The 23,567-nt window shown below is 45.9% G+C and overlaps 1 protein-coding gene across 1 annotated transcript in view; it reads right to left on the bottom strand.

The window, feature by feature from the left end:
* NALCN (sodium leak channel, non-selective) overlaps positions 1-23,567 on the bottom strand; it is a 3,094,418-nt gene that overhangs the window by 264,459 nt on the left and 2,806,392 nt on the right. The window contains exon 29 of the mRNA XM_078657626.1: positions 21,558-21,662. Within this exon, the coding sequence (XP_078513752.1) occupies positions 21,558-21,662 (105 nt within the window). The remainder of the gene's footprint in view (positions 1-21,557; positions 21,663-23,567) is intronic.

Below are 23,567 nucleotides of genomic sequence, written 5' to 3' on the forward strand. Positions count from 1 at the left end.
GGATAAGGGTTGGTAGGGGATAAAAATAACTTAACTCTAATGATTGAATTGTCGTATTGGAACTCATAAATGGACCCCCACAAACGTAATCAACTACCCTACGATCATTAAAATGAATTACAATACAGTCCCCGTCCACATCCTTGTGTCTGTGTCCCACCCAACCCACTCTTCTAGCAAACAGTATTTGACTTCGCACGTTTCTTGGCAATGGTCTATTGTTATTCAGCCAATGGACTGCTTTGTTTTTTAGTTCCATGTATGATTCAGTTCTGTTAGTACCCAATTTAGGAACCCCAGCTAGCACAACGACGTAGGGGGCACTTTCCGGAGGTAGATCAATGTTAGGCAAATCAGGCTTGAAGTTACCGTCCTTAGATTGTCTTAGAGCGTCTCTGCCTGGGGTTTTCAACTTTGCCACTCCCGGACATCGAAGTTCATCAACAGTGTTGTTGCCGGTGTTGCTTGGTACCTCCAGTCTGGATTGTTGAGTGGGGTTTGCTTGATTGTGCATTATTCTATAATCCATATTGGGTCGGTTGACATCTGGTTACATGTCTACTATTAGGTTTGAGATAAGTTTTTGACATTATACAGATCAGAAATTAGCCTGTAACTGTCTAGATCTAGGGCATCTTCTGCATGTTTTGGTAATAACACAGTGAGTGCATAATACACATGTATATGTACTATGTCATTCTTAGTAAAGTATTTAGAAAGGGAAAGCTGCCTACTTCTCACAGTATTCTGAGAAGGTTTATTTTATAAAACTGAAGAATAGGTATTCAAGTAGGTAAATCTTTAATGAAATAAATGGTTTTGGCTTTACTAATTTGGGAGTTTTGAGGAAGCAGCTCTGAAAGGTAAATGTTACTTAACTACTAATCAGTATCCTTCTGAATTTTTTTTAAGATGTAGAATATTGTCTATTTTACTTTAAGATAGTTTATTTCTGTGCATCCTGTCTCATTTGAAGTGGACAGAGTTTTAACTACCAGATCCTGTACCCAGTGAGAAGCTTTCTTGATTAAAAGTATGTTTTATTTCTATTATAAATTTCTGATTTGAGTTGATCTGAGACTTCAACGCAATGTGACCTGCCTCACATTCCTTACATACTTTTTTCATTTTACTAATTTCAGAATACTGTGTTTTTTATGGGCGGTGATAATGATCATTGTGCTTCTAACTGAAGCTTTCATAGCATCTGAGAATAATGAATTTGAAATTCTTGCATTTTTCCTTAAATATAGCCACGGTTCAGTGGTGAGATGAAAGTAGCCAATGCCCTGTCTTGTTGAAAGAGTTCCCCAAGCACTGGTGATATATGCTTCCTTGTATGAAGATGACATGTAAAGTGTAAGAGCATTGTAAGATTGCTGACTACAAATTGACTTGTCAATAAGCTCAGTGTTTGATCATGTGCTGCTAGCTATAGTGTGCAATTGAGGAATCCCAGAGATCAAGGCTTTTCACAAAGTCATGAGCATTTGAAAAAGTATTATCCATGCAATAAGACTCAACATAAAGCTCAATGATGTTTTCACTTCATAGTTGCTGCAAATGGTTTCTATCCATTTAGTATGCCAGGAATGTTTGCTTTCTGATCATCCAGGGCCTCATTTATGAGGCTGTGCGTCACTTTTACGCCATTGGTGCGTCACTTTTTGTGATGCACCAGTGGCGAAAAAAATGTGCCTCGTTGCGCCATATTTACAAAGTGACGCATCTAGGTAGATGCATCACTTTGTAAACCCCTGCGCCACATTATACCTGCGCAGGTTATAATGTATGCAAGGGGGGCGTATTGACGCAAGAAAGGGTCGTAGAAGTGACGCAGTGAAATCTATGAGATTTCACATAAATGCGTCAATTTCTAACGCCTGCCTCACAGCAGGCGTAAGACTGACGCAGGCCCTTTCACATGGGGCTTGCCCCATGTGAAAGGATACATGGCTGGAGTTACGTCACTTTTGTGACACACTCCAGCAATGCGTCATTTTTGTGTCTACAGATACGTCAGAAATACTGACGTATCTGTAACTCCTTGCGACATGATGCGTCATACTGTAAATATGACGCATCATTGGTGTCACAAGGTGGACGCACTGAGAAGTGACGCATCGCTGCTTTCTCGCAGTGATTCGTCACTTCTCATAAATGAGGTCCCCAGGTTTTGGACCTTTACTGTGGGTGAGTCTCACTACCCAAGTCTTACTCATGGTAATTGTATTGTAAGTGGACTGCGATTTTCTACTGTGTCCACCTTTTTAGATAAGGTTGCTGTGAAGCAGCTAGGGTAAGTGGCAGTGGGCTGGCTGCTTGTGAACATGTGTGTACATGTGAGAGACTACAGTTGAGCACTGTCTGGTAGCTGCAAACTGGTAACCTACCTGAGACAATTTTAAACAGAAAATTCAACCTGCCAGAATACCTCTTTGGACAGGCCTAAACCTTCCTTTTGAATATTTATAATTTAATGATATGTAGGCATTATTGCCACTAAACGGAGGGTACATGTAATTTAAAGGTAGGGCACCAAAAACTAATGTTGAACATGTCCTTACAGTGAAATGTCTCCAAAAGGGATTTTCGCCTGTAGCAAGACTGGCTGTTTCCATAGGGAATCATTGGGCCACATTGTTACATTTATTAAATGCTAAATTCAGATTGGTAGCAGCTGGAGAAATATTTCTTTTTTTAACATATTTTTATTGCCATTTTCCATACAGTCATTTCGTAATATATGCATATTTTCCCGTCTTTTTTACATATCGCTTTAGGTATTCAACATATAATCAGTTATTTCTTTCTAACTTATAGAAAAAAAAAGGTAGTGATGTTTGTTTTCTTTCGCTCTGGACTTGAACAGTACATAAACGCAATGTTATGCTTTTGTTTCTATTCTTACAAGACATCTTAGTTCCTCTAGTCTCCCATTTTCTAGACCAGGGTCCAGCATTGCCAGTTATGTATAACTACGTAGCAGTAAAATAGAACTGCAAACTAAACTTGTGCAGGCGGGTGGTGTACTTGTGGTGTTGAGAATAACTGCTCTGGGGTGGATACTAGGTTGCAGCTGTGGGCCTCAGAGGCCCATTCACCTTGCCTGTGGTCGGTGCAGTGTTCCTTTTTCAGATGATTGCCATGGGTGCCTGGGGTGTCATAAAGTAGTCATAAGCTGAATAAGTTGTTGCAAGGATTTGCCTTCTCCAGCGCCTAAGCAATTTCTCCACCTCCCCCTAATCAAGTGTGTCTCCTGGAGCAGGGCTATATAGACACCTCTAGGCTTCAAGTATGTGTACACGTTGTGGCGTTTAGCCATGGATCCCATCCCTTTGATGTTCCATGTGAGGAACTTTACTGTGGTTTGTGAGGGCAGCATATTGACCAAGTGTAACTTTCATTTTGGCTCTTCCAGACTTCCCACCAGGCTGGTCCCCCATGTGTAAGTTCCCACCCCCTCCTGCAAACAAGAAAAAAACAAACCAACAAAAAAACACCCATATTGAATAACTCCCCGATCCCCGGGCAGACTGGCAACCGCCGTCCACCCAAATCTTATGCAAAACATCAGACTCTAGTAAAGGCCCTAACCAACCACAGAGAGGACCATAAAAGGGGTAGTGGCCAAAGTACAAGATTATGTCCAGTTCAGGCTGGTACCCGGGCAGTCAGCAGGGCGCCCCCACCCATGTACCACTTGGGCTGGATGCAATGGTTTCATGTTTAAATAATCCCGTCCGCCTTCTTCGCGGTCACTATTGGAAAGATTGAACTATCCCCACGGGAAGAGTCTGATTCTTATCACTCAGTTCCCCTCACTGAGCGTGACCCCGCTTCTGATACTGGTTGCCGGTCTTGCAGATTATCAGCCACAGCCTACAACACTGCAGCTCTCTCCTTCTCTGTTTGTGATGGGCTTTGTTTCTTCGAAAGGCTGCGCCTGAGGCGTCTCCTGGTTCTTTTCCTGGGTGGGGAGCACAGATTCCCGAGCCGCCTGAGGACCTTCAGTTTTATAAGTTTCGAGCCATTCCAATACCATCTCGGGATCTTCACAGAAATGGACCTTCCCATCTAGAATTATGCGCAATTAGGCTGGGAATATTAGAAAGTATTGAAGCCCCTCATCTCTCAATGCCTTCTTGACTTCAAGAAAGGAGGCTCGGCGTCTCTGGACCTTAAGTGTGTAATCAGGGAACAGGGATACTTTACTGTTGCCTACTATGTATGGGCCATTAGTGCGCGCCCTCTGCAGCTGTCTTTAAAGTGAAGCAATTTGGCTACGACTGGACACGGGGGTCGGCCTGGGGCCGGTGGTCTGGCCGGAACATGGTGAGCTCTTTCAAGTGTATACAATGTTGATAACCCCTCTGGACCTACTACTGTATGGAGCCAAGGCTCCAGGTAGGTGATCATGTTGTTGTCTTCCACCCCCTCCAGTAGGCCCAGGACTCTGACATTGTTCCTTCTGTTCCAACCTTCCATATCCTCGGCCCTGCGTTCCAGCGTGCAGACCTTGTCAGAGAGTTCCCCCATCTGCGGGGTCAAAGCTTTGTGCTCCGGTGTGAAGTTAGCTATCAAGGATTCCGTCAGTTTCACTCTTTCGGCTAGTTTCTTGTGTTCTGTTCTAAGGAGACCCAATCCCACTGACATTGTACTTATGCCCTGGTGTAAAGTGGATTTGGAGTCGGCTATGGCTGCTAATATTTGGGCCAGTTGTTGTTCAATCAATCAATCAATCATGCCATTTGTATAGCGCACTACTCACCCGGGAGGGTCTCAAGGCGCTTGGGGGGAGGGGTATGCTACTGCTCGAACAGCCAGGTCTTGAGTTGTTTCCTGAAGGCGAGATGGTCCTGGGTCAGCTGAAGGTGGATGGGGAGGGAGTTCCAAGTCTTGGCAGCCAGGTAAGAGAAGGATCTTCCTCCGGCGGTGGCTCTTCGGATGCGTGGTACGGCTGCGAGGGCGAGGCTGGTGGACCGTATCTGGCGGGTGGGCGTGTAGAAGGTCAGGCGGTCGTTGAGGTACTTGGGGCCCAGGTCGTGGAGAGACTTGTGTGCATGGGTGAGGAGCCGGAACGTGATCCTCTTGTCGACGGGGAGCCAGTGCAGGTTCCTCAGGTGGCTGGAGATGTGGCTGCGTCGGGGGACATCCAGGATGAGTCGGGCGGAGGCGTTCTGGATGCGCTGGAGTCTTTTCTGTAGCTTGGCTGTGGTTCCGGCGTAGAGGGCGTTTCCGTAGTCCAGTCGGCTGGTGACGAGTGCCTGGGTGACAGTCTTCCTGGTCTCGGTCGGGATCCAGCAGAAGATCTTGTGAAGCATACGCAGGGTGTTGAAGCACGATGAGGAGACGGCGTTGACTTGTCTGGTCATCGAGAGGGAGGGGTCCAGGATGAAGCCCAGGTTGCGTGCGTGGTCGGTTGGCTTGGGTGCGGTGCCCAGGGCTGGGGGCCACCAGGAGTCGTCCCAGGCGGAGGGCGAAGATCCCAGGATGAGGACTTCCATCTTGTCCGAGTTCAGTTTCAGGCGGCTGTCCTTCATCCACTCGGCGACGTCTTTCATCCCTTCGTGTAGGCAGGTTCTGGCGGTGTCGGGGTCTCTGGTGAGGGAGAGGATCAGCTGGGTGTCGTCGGCGTAAGAGATGATGTTGAGGTTGTGCTGGCGTGGGATGGCTGCGAGAGGTTTCATGTAGATGTTGAAGAGGGTGGGGCTGAGTGAAGATCCTTGCGGGACGCCGCAGATGACTTCGGTGGCCTCGGAGCGAAACGGGGGGAGGCGGACTCTTTGTGTTCTTCCGGCGAGGAACGAGATGATCCACTCCAGTGCCTTCTCTTGGATACCGATGTTGCTGAGGCGCTGGACTAGGGTGCGGTGGCAGACCGTGTCGAACGCAGCGGAGAGGTCCAGGAGGATGAGGGCCACTGTTTCCCCCTTGTCGAGCAGGGTCCGGATGTCGTCGGTGGCTGCGATGAGGGCGGTCTCGGTGCTGTGGTTGGCTCTGAAGCCGGACTGCGAGGGGTCGAGGGATCCGTTCGTCTCAAGGAAGGCGGTCAGCTGTCTGTTGACGATCTTCTCGATGACTTTAGCAGGAAAAGGGAGGAGCGAGATGGGGCGGAAGTTTTTGAGATTGGTGGGGTCCGCTGTAGGTTTCTTCAGGAGGGCGCTGATCTCGGCGTGCTTCCAGCTCTCCGGGAAGGGGGCGGTGTTGAAGGAGGCGTTGAGGATGTTCCGGAATTGGGGTGCGATGGTGGAGTCGGCCTTGTTGAAGACGTGGTGTGGGCAGAGGTCGGTCGGTGATTCGGAGTGGATGGTGTTCATCGTGCAGGCTGTGTCTTCGGTGGTCACCGTGGTCCAGGTGCGAAGGGTGGTGGTGGGGGGCGTTGGTTCGACGGTTGGGTGCGTGGGTGGGGCGCCGAAGCTGTTGTGGATGTCGGCGATCTTGCGGTGGAAGAACGAGGCGAGGGAGTCGCAGAGGTCTTATGACGGAGTGATGTCGTTGGTGCCGGTGCTGGGGTTGGAGAACTCCTTGACGATAGTGAAGAGCTCTTTGCTGTCGTGGGCGTTGTTGTCCAGTCGTTCCTTCAGGGATTTCTTCTTGGTGGTGCGGATGAGCTGGCGGTGCTTGCGGGTAGCGTGTTTGAGGGCGGTCATGTTGTCGGTGGTCCGGTCGAGGAGCCAGGCTTTCTCGAGGGTGCGGCAGGTCTTCTTGGAGTCCTTGAGGTTGTCGGTGAACCAGGATGCCTTCTTGCTTCTGGGTCTGCTGGGAGGGTTCTTTAGTGGCGCAAGGTCATCGGCGCAGGCGGTCAGCCACTGTGTGAAGTTGCGGGCTGCTTCGTTGGGGTCCGTTGTGTTGGCGGGTGGGCTCTGGCTGAGGGAGGTGGTGAGCTGGTCTGCGGTGATCTTGCTCCAATTCCTGTGAGGTACCTGTTGCGGGTGGTGGTGGGTCGTGGATCTTTTGAAGCTGAAGTGGACGCAGCTGTGGTCGGTCCAGTGGAGTCCGGTCCAGTGGAGTCTTGTTTAACCGGTTGTTAAACAAGATCCTCATTCTGTCCTTGATCCTGGTGTTCATCCTCCTGGTCTTTTTGTTATCCCCGTTTGTCTCACCCTAGGTTTGCCCATCTTCGCTCACAGTTCGTTCATAGGGAATTGGGGTAATGGTGATGAATGATGCAAGTCTATCAACTGGGCACTTTGCCCAAGATAATAAGGTGTAGGTTGTTCGCAGCATGAGGCCGACCCTTGCGCTGTTGCAGTACCCACTAAATGCAGGTTTCTGTCTCACAAGTGCCGTCTAAAACCCCAGCAGAGGTGCCAGCCCCCACTATCTGTAGCCATCTCTTGGGGGGGGGGGGGCTCTCCCTCTGATCAGTTGCTCAGGCCCTTCTGTGTCTCTAGCCCCAGGGGAGATCCCCAAGTACACTCTCATCCAAGGTAAGGTTTTATGGGGAGCACCGAGGTGCCTCCGGTATCTGCTCACCATAGTACCAGACCACAGCACCCTCAGTCCAGTGAGCCCAATTTTTGTAGCCTGCCTCTCGTCGCGGTCCCCAGCCAGTGGGCAATCACTTCTGACCGCGTTATTCCCAGCTAGGGTCCTGAAGACCGTTTACTCCTCTTCAAAGTTCCGCCGTTCGGTGGCCCGTACCCGAAGGGAAATCCCCACTCATACTAGAGCTTCAATTATGTTCTGTTCGACCAAACAACAGCTGACTCTCCAAACCCTCTTAGCGCCGGACCCTGATCATTTAAAGCCACCACTCACCGCCTTTCTTGTCCGATGGTTGCCGGATCTCCTCCTCAGGCTGTTCCACAGCATCTCCCCCCTGGTGCAGCAGCGTCGCTCAAACTGCGTCCGGACCCACCACAGCAGCTCTTTCTGCACCACCGGGGAGACACCACCACCACACTATACTGCGCCACACAGTACGCTTCCAGTTCGTACTCCCGGGTTGGTCCAGTCGCCGTCTCAGTCCGCAATGGATCCAAACCACGGGGAAGTATGGTCGCTGTGTCTGTTGGTGCAGGTTCACCCCCTAACTTTGGAATCGGAGGGTCTCGGGTGCTCTCAGGCCCTGTTTGGGCTGAAACGGTCTCCGAGGGCGTCCAGCATCAGACAGGCTCCAGGCCCCGGTCCCAGCTCAGCGGCGCAGCTCCCGGGCCGCTCCTTAGGGCTTCTCCGCTCCAACCAAGAGCCACCTTCACGATACTGCCTCTCCCCTAGGCAGTCCGCAGCTGGTTTTCATAAGCCCTGGCCAGCCTGGGCCTTTGCCAGTGGTTGCACCGTTTCTGTTTCACAAGGGGTTCAGGCCGACATTTTGAGGGAGCGAAGGTCTACCCGTTCGCCTCCGATTTTCAGCGCTCTAGACTCCTCAGTCTGTGCGCTGCCTCAGGCAGTCCCCAGCTGCAGTCGCCCCACAGAGGGGACAACTTTGCCAAATGCCCAGGCCTTCAGTCACCACAGATATAATAGGATAATTGGCAGGCCAGTGCAGAGCTTCAGGCTCACGTATCCGCCATCTTAGGCTCGCAAGCCACGCACTGGAGAAATACTTCTTGCAGTCATTTGAATTGTAATTTAAATTCCTCCTTAGTGGCTAATTTGGATTTTAAGTTACTGTTCTGAAAATGTCACTTTCAGAAAGTTGCAACTCTCAGAATGTTGTAGATGCAATCCGGTGCCCATGTAACTTAATTTATGTTGTTCAAACCACACAGAAAATGAAGTCCTGTTTGTTCCAGCAAGAAAGCCGGATTTGGTGCCAGATCTTATCCACTCCCTTGGACTCTCGCTATGTGAGCTGAATCTTTCTGCTAATAATAGCAAATAGTAGATCATTAAACTGATAAAATGTGACTGGTGTGATATGTATCTTTTAAGGTGCATTAATAAACTGAGGTGCATTGTTCATTTGGAGATTCTTATAAATCGCCACATTTAGGGGTCTATTAGGATGGTGGGCGGCAAACCTCCCGACCGCCATGGTAGCGATAAAAGACCGCCTGCAAGGACCGCGGCATAACCGCTGGTCCTATTAGGATGCTCCGCAGTCGAAATCCGACCGCTGCGGACGGATTCTGGCCATTAACATTGCAGCGGTTGCTGCTGCCAGCAGCACTGCTGCGATGTTAAAAGGAATATGTCCTGCATCTCCCTGCACTGCGTGGCAGGCACTGCACAGTGCCTTCCACCTGGCACAGGGAAATTTGGGGCACCATGGTACCCCCTCAGTGCACCCACACCCCCCAACACATTGGGGGCCTGGCAATGGGCCCCCAGAACATGTCTCCGCATGCCTTTCCATGGCGGTTCCACCGCCACGGAAAGGCTGGCTACCACCGGCATTATAATCGTGCTGGCTGTGTTTGGCTCTGATCTGCAACAATTGTAGCGGTCCAGCTCTGGAAGCCAGGCAAGCGGGCAGACTGCAACCAGCAGAAAAGTGGCAGGCGGAAAATCACCCCATCGCTGTCACGACAACGATGCTAATTGGACCGGCTGTTTTCCGTTTTTTGTTCGTGGGCGGATGGCCTCTGCCGGTAGGGCGGTTGCCACCGCCGGACCTGCGGCAGCTTTTCGCCCGCCATCCTAATAGACCCCTTAATGTAAGTGGTGTGATATATATGTTTCAGGGTGTCTTAATACACTGAGGTCTTTTTAATAGTGTTATCCTGATACAATCACGTTATGGATCAATTTATTTGTTTTTGTGGTTTGATGTTGTTATCATTTTGTTAGTCCCCCACCCCCCTTTTTGTGTTTTATCACTGGTGAATTGTCCTGGCCATATGTTATATGATCTTATATAATGGTTGTCATTGTCTATTTGGATAGGTGTTTTTGATCCATTTTGAAGAATATCTTTGTGATTTGTTCCTTTTTTGTGCTCATTGGTTCAGACACAAGCAATATGGCCATGGTTGCAGCTATTTATTTATTATTTTTCTTCATTGCTTTTATCTATCTAAGGTGCCTCTTATTGTTTCTTTCAGATTTCTTTATTTTTTCCTGCTCCAAACTATGTTTGTCCTTATGATGACCCTTTTGAATTATTAGGGATGAAACGCAGTCGACACCCTATTGGAAAATTGGGACTGGATTGATATCCACAACTGTCTTCATTGCTGGGGACTATATAGTTGAATTGTAAACACCTTGCCATTTTTTGTGTTCGTTATACACTATGCAATGTCTCAAATGTGTTGAGTAATGTGTTGAGCACTAATTGGTTTTGTAATGGATTGATATATGTTTTTTGTATATAAAAAAATCTTTATTACTTAATAATAATTTAAATAATTGTTTGAAAACTCTCTGTGGGCACTCTTACTTTTTCTTCAGTTTTCTTTATTTTTATTTATGATTTGTTGCAATGTATGTAAGCAATCCTTTTTTGGAATCATTGAATGTTCTTTTAAATATCATAAGGTTAATTCTCTGGAACCACTGTTATTCATATAACTTTTGGAAAGTTGGCATTTTTCTGTCTAAACCAAATATGCCTTTCTGCCAGTGACTGGTAATGGCTCTCCTTTGGTGTGTATTCCTTAAAGACAGAGGACAAAAGTTCCTGGGTGTGGGGAAGGGTGTTCCTCTCCTAACTAGGATTGCGTGGGGGTTTGTACTCAGCCCTTCCTGAGCTTCAAATAGAAGCCTGAGGGCCGTGCCCACCTCCCTGCTAACTTCTGAAGATGCCTGCCCTGTCACTGACAAATGCAGCTCACAACTGGGTTTGCCTGCCCTTTGATTCCCTAGACAAATTTAAGCCAAACTCAGGGAAAAGGGGAAAACTGACCGGAAACAGTTTTCAGCTGGGACAAAGAGGTGCCCCCCACCCACATGCTAGCACTGGGCATAAAAGTGGCAGAATCTGAAGGAGAGCAAGACCCTGGACCTCGATGGTGATGGCGGAAACACCATGGACAACTGGAAGGGCAAGCCACCTGATGCCCTGATGGACTAAGGACTCTATCTGCAGCTGAACCTCAGGACTAGTTGGGTCTCTCTAGGGTCAGTGATGCTGGCCCCTTTACATCCTCTGTGAACAAATTGGGTAATAACTCAACTTCTGTGCCCCAGCATGAGGAGGGGAGCACCAGAAGCCAAGCAAAGGAGAAAGCTGGCACAGGAAGCCAGTGAAACCAGCTGCCCACAGAATGTGCCCTTTGAGCGCCAGAAGGTCATGTGAAACTGCTCCAGCCACCAAGGACTCACCACCAGGAGTAAAATGAACCCAGAATCATTGCAATTAGAATAGTGGAGCCAGAGAAATTCCCCTGCAAAGATCCTCAACTGTGACCCCCTCCCCCTCACTCGAGAAACAAAGTATGTGGCACTTTGCACCAATTTCTACAACATACCCCAGGGATAGGCCATTTTTCGGGGGCAGCACAACTTTAATGAATTTATTATTGGGGAGAGGGGCGAGCGTAGGGCCCCTTCACTAGAGTCTCTTTTGGCACCAGGGACCTCATCCCACTGGCCAGATGCAAAAAAATTATGTTGGGTCACGCAGCAAACATGCTGACCCAGCAAGTGCAGGAATAGGTCACGGGACCCAGGAGACAGTCCCCAGCAAGGGAAAGGTGCAGAAGAAACAGGAAGAAAATAAGTTACTTACCTGTAACTGTAGTTTTCCCGTATTGGAATCTTTCATAGATTCACATGCTTGAAACATTCCCCGTCATCGAGATGGGAGTACCCGGTATTTTAGAAAAGTAATGTCACGATAGACATAAAACATAGGGGCATTAGGCCTTTCCATTGAGTAACATATCCTAGTTATTATTATTAAAAAAAAGACCAAACTTAAGAGTCAACCAATCAGGTCACATCACCCTGTAGAACCTTCCTGAAAGAAGCTCCAGTCCCTCAGATTTTTCAAGCACAAGTGTATATAAAAAGTACTGAATTGAAAGGAATGAAGGTGAGCTTCTCAGGGGAGGCGGGTGGGTCGCTTGCAAATCTATGAAAGATTCCAATGCTGGAGAACTACAGTTACAGGTAAGTAACTAATTTTCTTATTCCAGTATTGTAACTTCCATAGATTCACATGCTTGAATCAGAGTAGAGAGCAGTAATCATCACTATAGGTGAGGTATGAGTTAAGAACAGTAAACTGACTGATAGATTTACAGTTTGTGCTCACCAGGTGAGCAATTTGGCCATAGGTGGAGTGACCTGTATGATGTTGTTGAAGGATCCTGTAGACTGTGCCCATTGGATGTCCAGTGCTTCTTGAAGTGGAAGCATGTGCAAACGACAGTATGGTATTAGATGAAACCAAGAAGTCATCATACCCAGGAGAGATTCGTAAAGGTGTACAGAAAGTGACTTTCTGTTTTGTACTTGTCTTGCAAGAGTCATCAGCTTCCATTGCCTCTTCATTGTGGGGTATGCTCTGCTTAGCGCTGTGTACAGCATGGCTCCTAATAACGTTAAACATTGTGATGGTTGAAGGACTGATTTGTCTGGATTGGGAGTGAGCCCTAGCTTGTTGAACAGGGGTATGCAAGCCATGGTGGATGCCCTTGCAGACTGGTAGGATGGAGCCTTGACCAACCAGCAGTCGAGATAGGGGAAGACTTGATGTCTCTGCCTCCCGAGGAAGGCCGCAACGGCGTACTAGGCATCTCGTAAAAAATGCGGGGCAGACTTGAGACCGAAGGTTACCACCTGGAACTGATAGTTGCTGCCGGCTACTGTGGACCTGAGAAATTACCTGTTTTAAATGGATGGGGAAAGGGAAATATGCGTCTTGAAGATCTAGGGACAACTGCAGTCTCCTCTATTGAGGAGTTGCAATATATCTTGCAATGTAACCTTTTGTTTTGCGGGCATAGGCAACTTGAAACGTGCTGCTGCTCATTCTAAGAGGTTGTGGAAACCTCCTATGTCTTCCGTAGGCGAATCCACTGGGGGCGGTGATGGAGATGACGGTGTTGGCAACACGTAGCCATCCCACTAATCATGGTGGGCATCGAGTTCACCTTCTTTCTTTTCCTCCTCAGATGAGGTGGGATCATGTAGTCGCGCTACTTGTGGAGAACAGACTTCTAGTGGAGGTGAAGGTAATTGTTGCAGAGGAATTGGTGGCTGAAGAGGCAATGAAGCTGTTGTTAAACAGGAGCATATGCTGGAGGAAACCTTTCCTGTAATCTAACAGCATGGATTGTAAGTCAGATCAGATCAGATCAAATCAGCTTTATTCGGTGCATGTAAAAATCACCATAAAAGCACAATATTCATACACTGACAAATTCACATAAAAGATCCCAAATCATAAAATATAGGGAAATAGTAAAACATTATTTCATTAAAAAATTCTATCATAGGAAGCAAATTTCTATAAAAAACAATATATAAAAATGATTAAAAAACTTTGACTAATTGTTTTTATGTATTGATAAAGCCTAGATTATATTGTTTTCATTCTCATATAATAATGCTTCCAGATGGGAATAATCTTCTCTTTTTCTAATTGCGCATTGAATGTATCTAATGACAGAGTTCATAATTTTTACATTTCCCAGATTACAAATAAAGCTATAAGCATGGTTATGATTAAAAAGTCTATTTGATAAGAATAAAGGTTTTAAAAACACTTTCCGTATATCCATATAATATGTACAAAAAAGGATAGAGTGCATAGTTGTTTGTACAGATCTTCCATCACATGGGCATTTAGGTAGGTCGTTATTCCACTGTTTCATCTTTGGAAATAATGCTAAAAAATGTAATGTATCAAACCTTAACCTTGTTAAGAAAAATCTGTGCTGTATATTTTTTACCAATGTTAAGTATACAGGTAAACCAGACACAGTCACCCGATCGTGATAGGAGACAACACATCCTTTTAAAATGTCAACTCTATCTCTGTGGTTCTCTGCGGATTTAAGGTAACTTGCCTTCAAATCCCTTTTACTAAAAACTTGGATATTTATGGGGTTCTTATAATCAAAATCAAATTTGCAGCAAAGTAATAGGTTTGAGATATGCTCCAGCCATGGGATTTTCCTATTTCTATCAAGTTTCAGACAATCCATTATAATTTCTTTTGAGAAGTTAGGTTTGTCCTTGGACCATATCCTTTGCCACAAGAGCAAGCCAGCTAAATTCATTGTATTGCTTTAAAATGGGGACAATAGCTCTTTGTGTACTATATGATTTGCCGTGCCTTGGGGGACCGCCAATAGTCTTTTGAAATATTTGTTTTCTAAGGTTTGTAATGTGGTAAAAGATGTTCTCCCCCAAATATCAGCCCCATAGCAAACACCAGTAATACACTTACTATGATAAAGGGCTAATAATTCTCTTATGGGCTTGTTACCTAATTTTGTAGCAAATTTAAAAATACTTTCTGTTACTTTTAAAAATGTCATGCTATTTAACTTTATGTGTATATTCCATTTGCCTGTATTACTAAAAATCATACCTACGTAGGAAAAAGTAGAGACTCTATTTATGACAACTCCGTAGACTTGGTGTTGTTTGATCTTGGGTCTATTTTTACCACAAGTCATCACAAAGGTTTTTTTAAATTTAACTGTAAACTTTTCCCAGTCATGAATTTACCGAAGTTGACAATTAAAAGTTGCAGCCCGTTTGCTGTCCTAGAAATTAGGACAGCATGGTCCGCATATAAAAGGACTGGTATCCGGCGTGTACCCACTTTTGGTGAATCTGCTGGTAATGATTGTAAAAAAGAGTCTACATTATTAATATAAAGGGAGTATAAACAACCTTGTCTTATGCCACGAAAAATCTAAAAGCTGATGTACATTCTCCCTTTTTCCCATAGTGTAACCTAGCAATTAAAAAATGATAGATTTGGGACAGGTAATTGATGATTTCTATGGGTGCACCTTGATCATTTAGAGTTTGCCATAACGTTTGGTGGTTAACCAAATCCAAAGCGCTAGTTAAATCTACAAAGCACAGATGTAGTGCCCCTTCCTTTGCTAGGGTGTATTTTCCTATTAGTAAATCTAAATTCAGGCATTGTTCAACTGTACCAATACCTCTTCTGAAGCCATACTGGGCATCTGATTAAATATTACATTCTGTTGCCCAGTTTTCGAGTCTTTCTAACAAAATACGACCCATCACTTTAAAAGAGGAATCCAGAAGAGATATTGTTCGGTAACAATTTGCCATTTCCCTGTCCCCTTTTTTATAAATAGGTACGATGATGCTCTCTATCCATGTTACAGGCAAGACACCTTTTAGGGTTGCGTTAAAGGTGTTCTTTAAAATAAGAATCCAGAAGGCCGGGAGGAGGAGCCAAGATGGCCGACAGGACGGACGTGTAGGCTCCCGGCTCCGCGAGCCTTCCACTCCTGCATCGACATCCTGCTGTTTATCCTGTGCCTGTGTCGCATTGTAACGGCGGATTAATCGCGCAGTTTTCGGTCGCGTTCTTCCGAGGTCTCTGCCTGCTGATTTCATGGAGAATTCTCTGCGTTGGCTATCCTCCGTGGCTGCCCCTGGACCCTGTGCTGATCTCCGCCGCTGGGCGCTGATGTAACGTTGTCGGTTTGCGGATCTGAAGAGGCGCGGACACTTGAGGTAGCGCTGTTGCTTGTGGAGGGAGTTGGTGTACATCCTTACCGGTGAGGCGAGATTCCCTACCTGGCTTAAGTGTGTACTGGCATTGCGGGCTCCCTTCTCGCATCGCTTCTCTTTGTTCCGCTGCTGCTGGGCTGAGCGGACTCCATCTTGGCTCGCCTTCTCGGTTGTTGGTCGCCTTCCTTCACTGAGGAGCAGGGGCTCGCTGAGCGCAGCTCTGGATTCCGAGCCGTGCTCCTGCCGGCGCCCCGGACTGCAGTTCCCGGGTATCGGTGTCGCCTCCATCCTGCTATTGTGGATTCCTTGTCGGAGTGGCGATGGCGCCGGTCTTCCATGACGAGGAGATGAGTGCTTCCTTGTCCCCAGGGTGTGATATTCTGCCTGGTCTTGAACGGTGTGCAGATCCGACGGCGTCCGCTCATAATGCGGACTGGCTGGGACCGCAGCGGGTCCCGACTTGCGGCGACATCCTGTCAGCTCTTGCCGACTTAAGGGTTACATGGCTGAGACACACTCGAGAGCTGGATCGGAAGATTGCGGATGTTACATCGGCACTGGGGCGACCGAGGCATTCTAGCTCCCTGCTACCTCCACTTACTCCTGCAATGGATACGTTGTTTCCACATTTGTCTACAGTGAAGCGGACTGTACCTGACTATGATGGGTTGTGTTCATCTACCGACGAGGCTGCAGTTACACTGTTTCCCCCCACTCTGAGAACTGAGACTCTGCAGTTACCATCGCTACTATTGTTTCGCTTGCCGGCCTCTCAGGTGTTGGTCCTCCTGGCTGCCTTTGCCTCCGGAGCCTCATTCCTACATCGGGGACGAGTGTTTCATCCTGTGAACGTGGGGATGCTCGTCTTTTTGGACCCTGGACTGCTTGGTAACTGGACACATTCATCTCATTCTTTTATGCTTCTTCTTTGTGGGGGGCGGCCATCTTGTTCCTTTGTTCTGCTTTCTGTGAGCTCTCAGCGGTGGCCATGTTTGGTGGACTTTCAACGTTCGGGCCAGGGTTGATGGTGTGCTTCCTGTTAATTTTGTTCGTTTTATTAGCAGAGACCCGGACTGGAACGCTTTCCTGATCTATTTTAATTCGCTGTTTGCCATGTTCTTCCCCACCAAAAGTTGTAATTGATATGTCCTGTTGTTGATCCTGGCTGGTGGGGTTGGAGCTCTGTGCGGGCGGTGGAGCCCGGGATTAACTGATTCTGACCCTCCTCAGATTTTCGGTGCTCTATGGGAGTATTAGCTTAGGTTATTCCTTTCTTACTCTCATATTTCCGTATTATTGTACTTCTTTCCTTTTTCTTTCTTCTTCTTTCTTATTCTATATTTCGGGTTTATTGGGCGACAGACACACTGCTGGGGGGGGGTAGGCCGTAGCCTCTGCATGCGTGTAGGGTGGGGGGATGGGGGATGGGGCTTTTGTTTCTTGGTTTTAGTTTCTATGGTGCCTTTTTGTCTCTTTGTTTTGTTTCTTTTTCTTTATTCTATTTGGGTCCGTGTTTGGGGCTGCCGGCAGGCGGGTGGCGGTGGTCCTTGGCTAGGTTGTTGATTCTGATGCCCTGCTGCATATGCTTTGATCCGCCATGCCGCCTGGAAAGATGTGCCTTTTGTGTTGTTAAACTATATGGTGACTCTGTCACTAATGTTCTGTTACGCCTCCACGGACTCTGCTTTCGTAGTTTGTAGTTTTTGTTTTCAATTTAAAACTGAAAATCGACCTTAATAGTTGCAACGTAAAACATTTAAAATTAACCTTCATGGCTCCTGAGGCATGGTATCGTGATGATCTGCTGTGTAATTTTAATGCTCGTTTATGGTACTACTATGTGTCTGTGTCGCCATATTGCATGCCCTGGTGCTTTAACAGTATCCGTGGCCGGCCTGATGGTTGTGGGCCCGTATTTGTTCTTTTACCAATGCACAATAAAGGTTTTCACAAAAAAAAAAAAAAAAAAAAAAAGAATCCAGAAGGCCATATTAGACTTAAAAACGTAGATAGGCACACCACCTGCGCCAGACGCCTTGCCATTTGCACTTTTTTCCTATGCAATTTTTATCTCTTCCTTGGTTATTAATGCCAATCCAACCGGTTCTATAATTGTAAAATTATCTACATTGACATTTGTACTTTGTATATCCTCTGGGTTAAAAATATGCCCAAAATGTGATACCCAGGCTTCCGGGGCAATAACTGTATCGATATTTGCTACAGTATTCTCATTAAAAAAAGGGTGATTTACAGTTTTCCAAAACAGCACTTGGTCATTCATGACTGCTGCTTGGGTTAACATTTCCCCCGCCCCTTCATGTATCTCTATTTTTCTTTTTCCAAGGGCCTGCCTATAGTCTTTCCTCACTATGCGGATCCTAGTGTAATCTCTTGGTTGTTGTTGTAATGCCAATTTCAAATCTCTATTTAATTTAGAGCATTGATGCTTAAACCATCTAGGATTTGTGTTACACATTTGTTTTTTCCTTTTAGTAGTAAGGCCCTTAGCAATTGAAGTGGTAATGTTACAAAAAGCATCAATTATAGCCGAGGCGTTGGAAATTGCTTCAATTGCAAAAAACACAGTTGATGGACAGAATGTAGAACAATGTCATACATTCACCCCAGTACAAGGATCTGGGCCTAAATCCATCGTTTTTTTGCACTCCACACCACCCTGGGTTAGATACTGGCTATATGCAAATCAGCTCTGACCCTGTGCCTCATGGGAACAGTCCAGTCCGAACTACCAAGCCATGTCTTTCCCAGACCGGAATCAAGCATCCAAGGACCGGTTTCTGGCTATCAGCCTTCATCAGCCTGGATAGCTTGACTCCAGTGGTGTGGAGAGCCTGGGACTCACGTCTGAGCATACCCAGCCCACTCGGGGTGAAAATTGCAAAAAACACAGTTGATGGACAGAATGTAGAACAATGTCATACATTCACCCCAGTACAAGGATCTGGGCCTAAATCCATCGTTTTTTTGCACTCCACACCACCCTATCCAGGCTGATGAAGGCACAGGGTCAGAGCTGATTTGCATATAGCCAGTGTCTAACCCAGGGTGGTGTGGAGTGCAAAAAAACGATGGATTTAGGCCCAGATCTTTGTACTGGGGTGAATGTATGACATTGTTCTACATTCTGTCCATCAACTGTGTTTTTTGGAAATTGCTTCAAGGCATGTGTCGATATCACCTTGTGATTTCTCGATAAATTGTTCCAAGAAAGTTACCGAATTTACTCCACTCCATTTAATAGATACTGCCATGAGTGCTAATTTCTTCATCCTGTAATTTGTTTTTTGGTCTGGAGACAAAGTCCATCCTAATTGTAACAATTAAGGGGTTGTGATCACTGAAGAGGCTATATTCAACGTGAGTAGTAATTGGGGGATTGGCTGCAAAGCCTGGCCAATGGCCAGGCCAGCCTTGTGGACAACCCCCCAAAAGGCAGCCAACCCCAATCTGCTCACAGTCTTTAGCCGCGCACGGCGGGATATGGGCCACAGGGCCTGGCCCTGGGGACTTCAACCCCTGCTCAAGGCTTTTTTAATAGGGGTGCGGGCCCCACAATCCCTAAAATCACATCTACTAACAGCAACAATTTAAAAATCTTATAAACCAAAATGTGTCACACAAGTAATAATTGAGGGCAAAGGATAAGCAATCACTCTAATACAAGGTTAGAAATAATTAGGGAGAATTTCTTAAGGGACACCTTCAAAAAGTTGCAAGTGGCGAATGTTATTTCAGCAGCAGAGAGTGCAAAGATTACATTAAAATCCATATCACGGCCCTGGCACCTGCTTTTCAGAAAAAGAGGATGCAGGAGCATTTTCTTTTCTCTTCCTGTACATATTATTTTACGGAACTGTTAGTAAACAGGTAAACATTGTCTTGCTTAGCGCTTAGTAGCTGCACATTCTCTTTTAGTGGCTCTTTCAATTTAAGTAAACTGGCCAAACCTTGCAGGCTGATCAAAGGGGAACCCATGTCAAGGGTGGAAACCAATGAACACAAGGTTGGTGTTTTAAGCAATTTTCAGAGCTAGGTGTGATAGGTTAGATTTACATGAGGTGTGCACCAGTTGGTGAAAATACTGAACAGCTTGCTCCTTAGACAGGGAGGCGTTCTAGCTAGATGGCCTGGATGATCATGATCGAACGCATTGCCAGAAGTCTTTTTATGCACAAATCTTTGTGGAATCCTCATTCACATCTAAGGTTGAGAGCAAGCAGTTCTGACACATACAGGGCTTTGAGTGTTAATTAGATTGCCAGAGTACATTAATCATGCAAATTGATGACTGCCAATCTTAGGTGAAATAGAATGGTTAGTTTCATTGTTTAGGCAAAGTCTGCTAAAAATAGACTGAACAAAAGAGGGGCAAGCATTCATTCGTGTTGTAGACTATTTTTAATAGAAAACGTTCTGGTCAGAACCCACATTATGTGTATCCCTGCATGCAATTATGAGAGTGTAATTGCTGGATCATGTGCAGTAGGCCCATAGGTATGCTCAAGGCTCGACGTTTACTCAAAAGAATGCTACAGTCAACGGTGAAACAAAAGTCCACAACGCAACAAGAGAGTTGTTCAGAGGATTCCAGGGCTATTTTGTCTGTTGACTACAGGACTAAACAGTGGTCGATTGTAGAATGATTGGGATGTATAACTCTCTGCTCTAATAGGATTATATTTTATTTCTTGCCCAACAAGTTAAAGATTTTTTGAGCATATTTTAGATATAACATTGAACAGGGAGATCAATTTATATTTGGATGGAAGCAATTTGTTGTCCTTTACAATTTAATTTAGGGTTGCGGGTCACCATTAGGTAGGGAAGACTCCTTTAACATTGGCCTATTTAAGGAAGGGTTTAATTTCGAGGACCACCAGATAGAATCAGCTTTTACAAGAATAGCAGATAGGCAATGGCGCCACATGCTTGAGATGCTTTCAAATCATCACCTATTTGTACTGAAGGGCCCATCTTCAGTTATACAAGGAGCCCAGTTTCAGGTTGATAGTCCTTCTGCCACAAACAGTGTTGTTTCACGAGTTGTTTGATATAGCTCTTGGATATATTTATTCCTAGTTTCTTAAGTTCTAACACTCTCAGACATTCTGGGGAGACTTGAGATTTCCTAATCCTTAGAGTTCAAAATTCCCTTCAGTTTCTGCATCAAGCGCAGCCTGCACCTTCTCACAATGGGCTTTATGGTAATCATGTTTGTGGAGGAGGAATCTCCTGTTCTTGCTTTAAACCATTTCAGGGTCGGATGAAAAGAAGCACTATTATTATTTTTTAGCCCTCCACCAAAACATGACTTTTTCCAGCTCCCTGACAGTCAGCATCAAATAAACAACTACTTACTTCCTTTTTTTAAATGCACAGTTGTCTGGTTGTGCAATCTTATTTTTAAAACACTCTGTTTCATAATCCATAAAATCGGAATATCACAAAAGATCTGGTTCACTCAAACACCTACTTTGCCAATTTCTAAAATTTGAGTTTTCAAAAGATTTGTAATTGCCTTGTTAAGGCATATCCTCTTCCTATATAGATAGTTTAAAGGTACAGCTAATGAAAGCCTTGGAGCATTTACGTAGATTTCTTTGAACTGAGTTTCTGATGCCATATTGATCAAAATGATTTAAATCTACTGCTCTAAAAACGAAGGGCATGAAAAAGGACTACTACAGCACTACATTGTTTCTTCTTTATTTCCATTATGATTTATTTGCTTTTCAAAGAAATCAACAGATTTAGAATCACCTTGTTTCAGTTTTTATTAAATCTTATATTCTGAAACTTGGAGTTGGACCAGATCAGTAACATTGTTCTCATTTCATCAACATTTTTGGTTAGTCTCGAAAAACAATATTGCAATGTTTGGATTCTCAACTTCAGTATTCTTAATATTGTTTTATTCATTTAAATCATATACTAAAATTTTATTATATGATATATACTTGAAACCTTACCCTTCTCAGGATATGAGGATCATTGCACTTTGCCAGTTTGCCAGCAAAAAGCTGGACTCCAAAGCTTGCAAAAACAAGCATTAGTGTCAGCAACAGGATTGAGACCTGGAAGAGGAAAACATGGTTATGCAATTTCATTTGAAAAATACAGTTCAACCGGAAGAGATTAACAATGCTATACTGTTCACTATCTTTATCTGACTTGAATGTAATTTTCCTGAAATATGTTTTTATTTACACAGACACATTACAAAGCCACCTTGTTTGAACATATTTCTGTTCGTAGGCCTTGATTGCAAGTATAGAGTGAAGGCCTTGTTATGACTTTGGTGGTACGGGAACGGGCTGCAACGCCAGTGTCCCACTCCTGCACAGTCAAAGCCATAATTTGACCGCCCGACGGATTCTGACAGGAATCCAGGTCGGGTAGTCCTGTGGTGGCTGGCCCACGGTGGGGCCTGTTTAACGGCTCATAGGAGAGCTGTAACAGGCACCACATTGGGAACGCCATTGCAAGTTCTAGCAGGGCATGGACTCACAAGTCCATGCCCTGCAAGAAATGGGGGTGCATGCAGACAGGGGGGGGCACATCATGTACCCCCTTGCATGCATCCCCTAGCACAGAGGCATCAGGGTTGTTACCTCTCTGTCACACTTATCATGGCGGGCACACTACCATGAAAACTGGCGGGGAGGAAAATCATAAAATGCTTGGTGGTGCCGCAGCTGCCACGCCAAGCATAATGCAGCCTCAAGACCGCAGCAACACCGCCAGGGATCATTGCTGTGGTGCCAGTGCGGTCCGACCACCTAAGTCATAATGGGGAAGTTGTACCTCTGGTGCTGCGGTGCCCGCACCACTACTATGGCTATTGCGGTCCGATGGAGTGCTTTAGTCATAATAAGGCCCTTAGGGCCGATTACGATGGTTGGCGGATCACCCCTGCCGGGCCGCTGTGGTCACCGCTGGCCGGGCAGGGGCGATGCGCCCGCCATCCAGACAGCAAAGACCTCCGCCATAATATAATGGCTGGGGGGTCCGCAGCAGACGGAAAGACCGCCCACCGCTTTTCCGCTGGTCGACTCGTCCATATGGTGGCGGTGTCTGCAAGACACCACCATCCGTATTACAATGCAGGCGGTCACTCGCCTTTCCATGGCGGCATTGCACATTGCACAGCACCTTCGGAGTGATTTGTGAGTATATATATATATCTACCTTCCCATCCGGGTGAACTCTGGGATATGTAGTCATGATGTCAGACTACAGAAGGTGTGCACTTAATCAGCAGTGGGCCGAGCTCTGCGACCAATCAGAGAACTGGAGGAGACTTTTTAAATGGGGATGGAGTACTGTTCTGTGTGTGGAGGCATCTGACGAGGCGAAGGGTCGCCGAAATGCATCATGCCCTGTGTCCACAATAAAGGCTTCTGACAGGATTTCCCCCCGTGTGGCCTCTTTACTTCTCGGTGTTGGAGAGGTACTTCTGGACATATATATATATATATATATATACATATATATATATATATATATATATATGCAAAAAAGAAGCAGAGAACTCTGAGAAGTTCTCAAGTTTAGGTGGAAAGCAGCTCCTGTATAGAGCACTCTCAACACCAGCGATACTCTAGATCTGCTCACCTGAAGTTAAGCAACTTGGGGCCATATTATCAAGAAGGGCGATAACATAATCGCCGCTTTATTGGCTGGAAACTGCTGCTAAAGCGGCGATAAGGGGCTTGAATTCCCATAGAAGCCCAGGCACTGGTGTGCAGGACATCAAACCTGGGCTTCTATGGAAATTCACAATGGCATATTATCAAGCCCTTTATTGCCTTTCTTGATAATATGGTCCAGAGAGTTTTAGTCATCGGAAAAGAGATTAATACATAACCTAGCCCTGATCTAGTCTCAATACTAAAGGGAGCACTGCGAGTGGGGTTGAAGTTTCCAAACAAGGAAAAGTTGCACACGCATACAGTGTTGAAGAATGCAAGCTGCAGCGC

This window comes from Lissotriton helveticus, chromosome 8 (assembly GCF_964261635.1).
Source record: "Lissotriton helveticus chromosome 8, aLisHel1.1, whole genome shotgun sequence".
Classification (NCBI taxonomy): domain Eukaryota; kingdom Metazoa; phylum Chordata; class Amphibia; order Caudata; family Salamandridae; genus Lissotriton; species Lissotriton helveticus.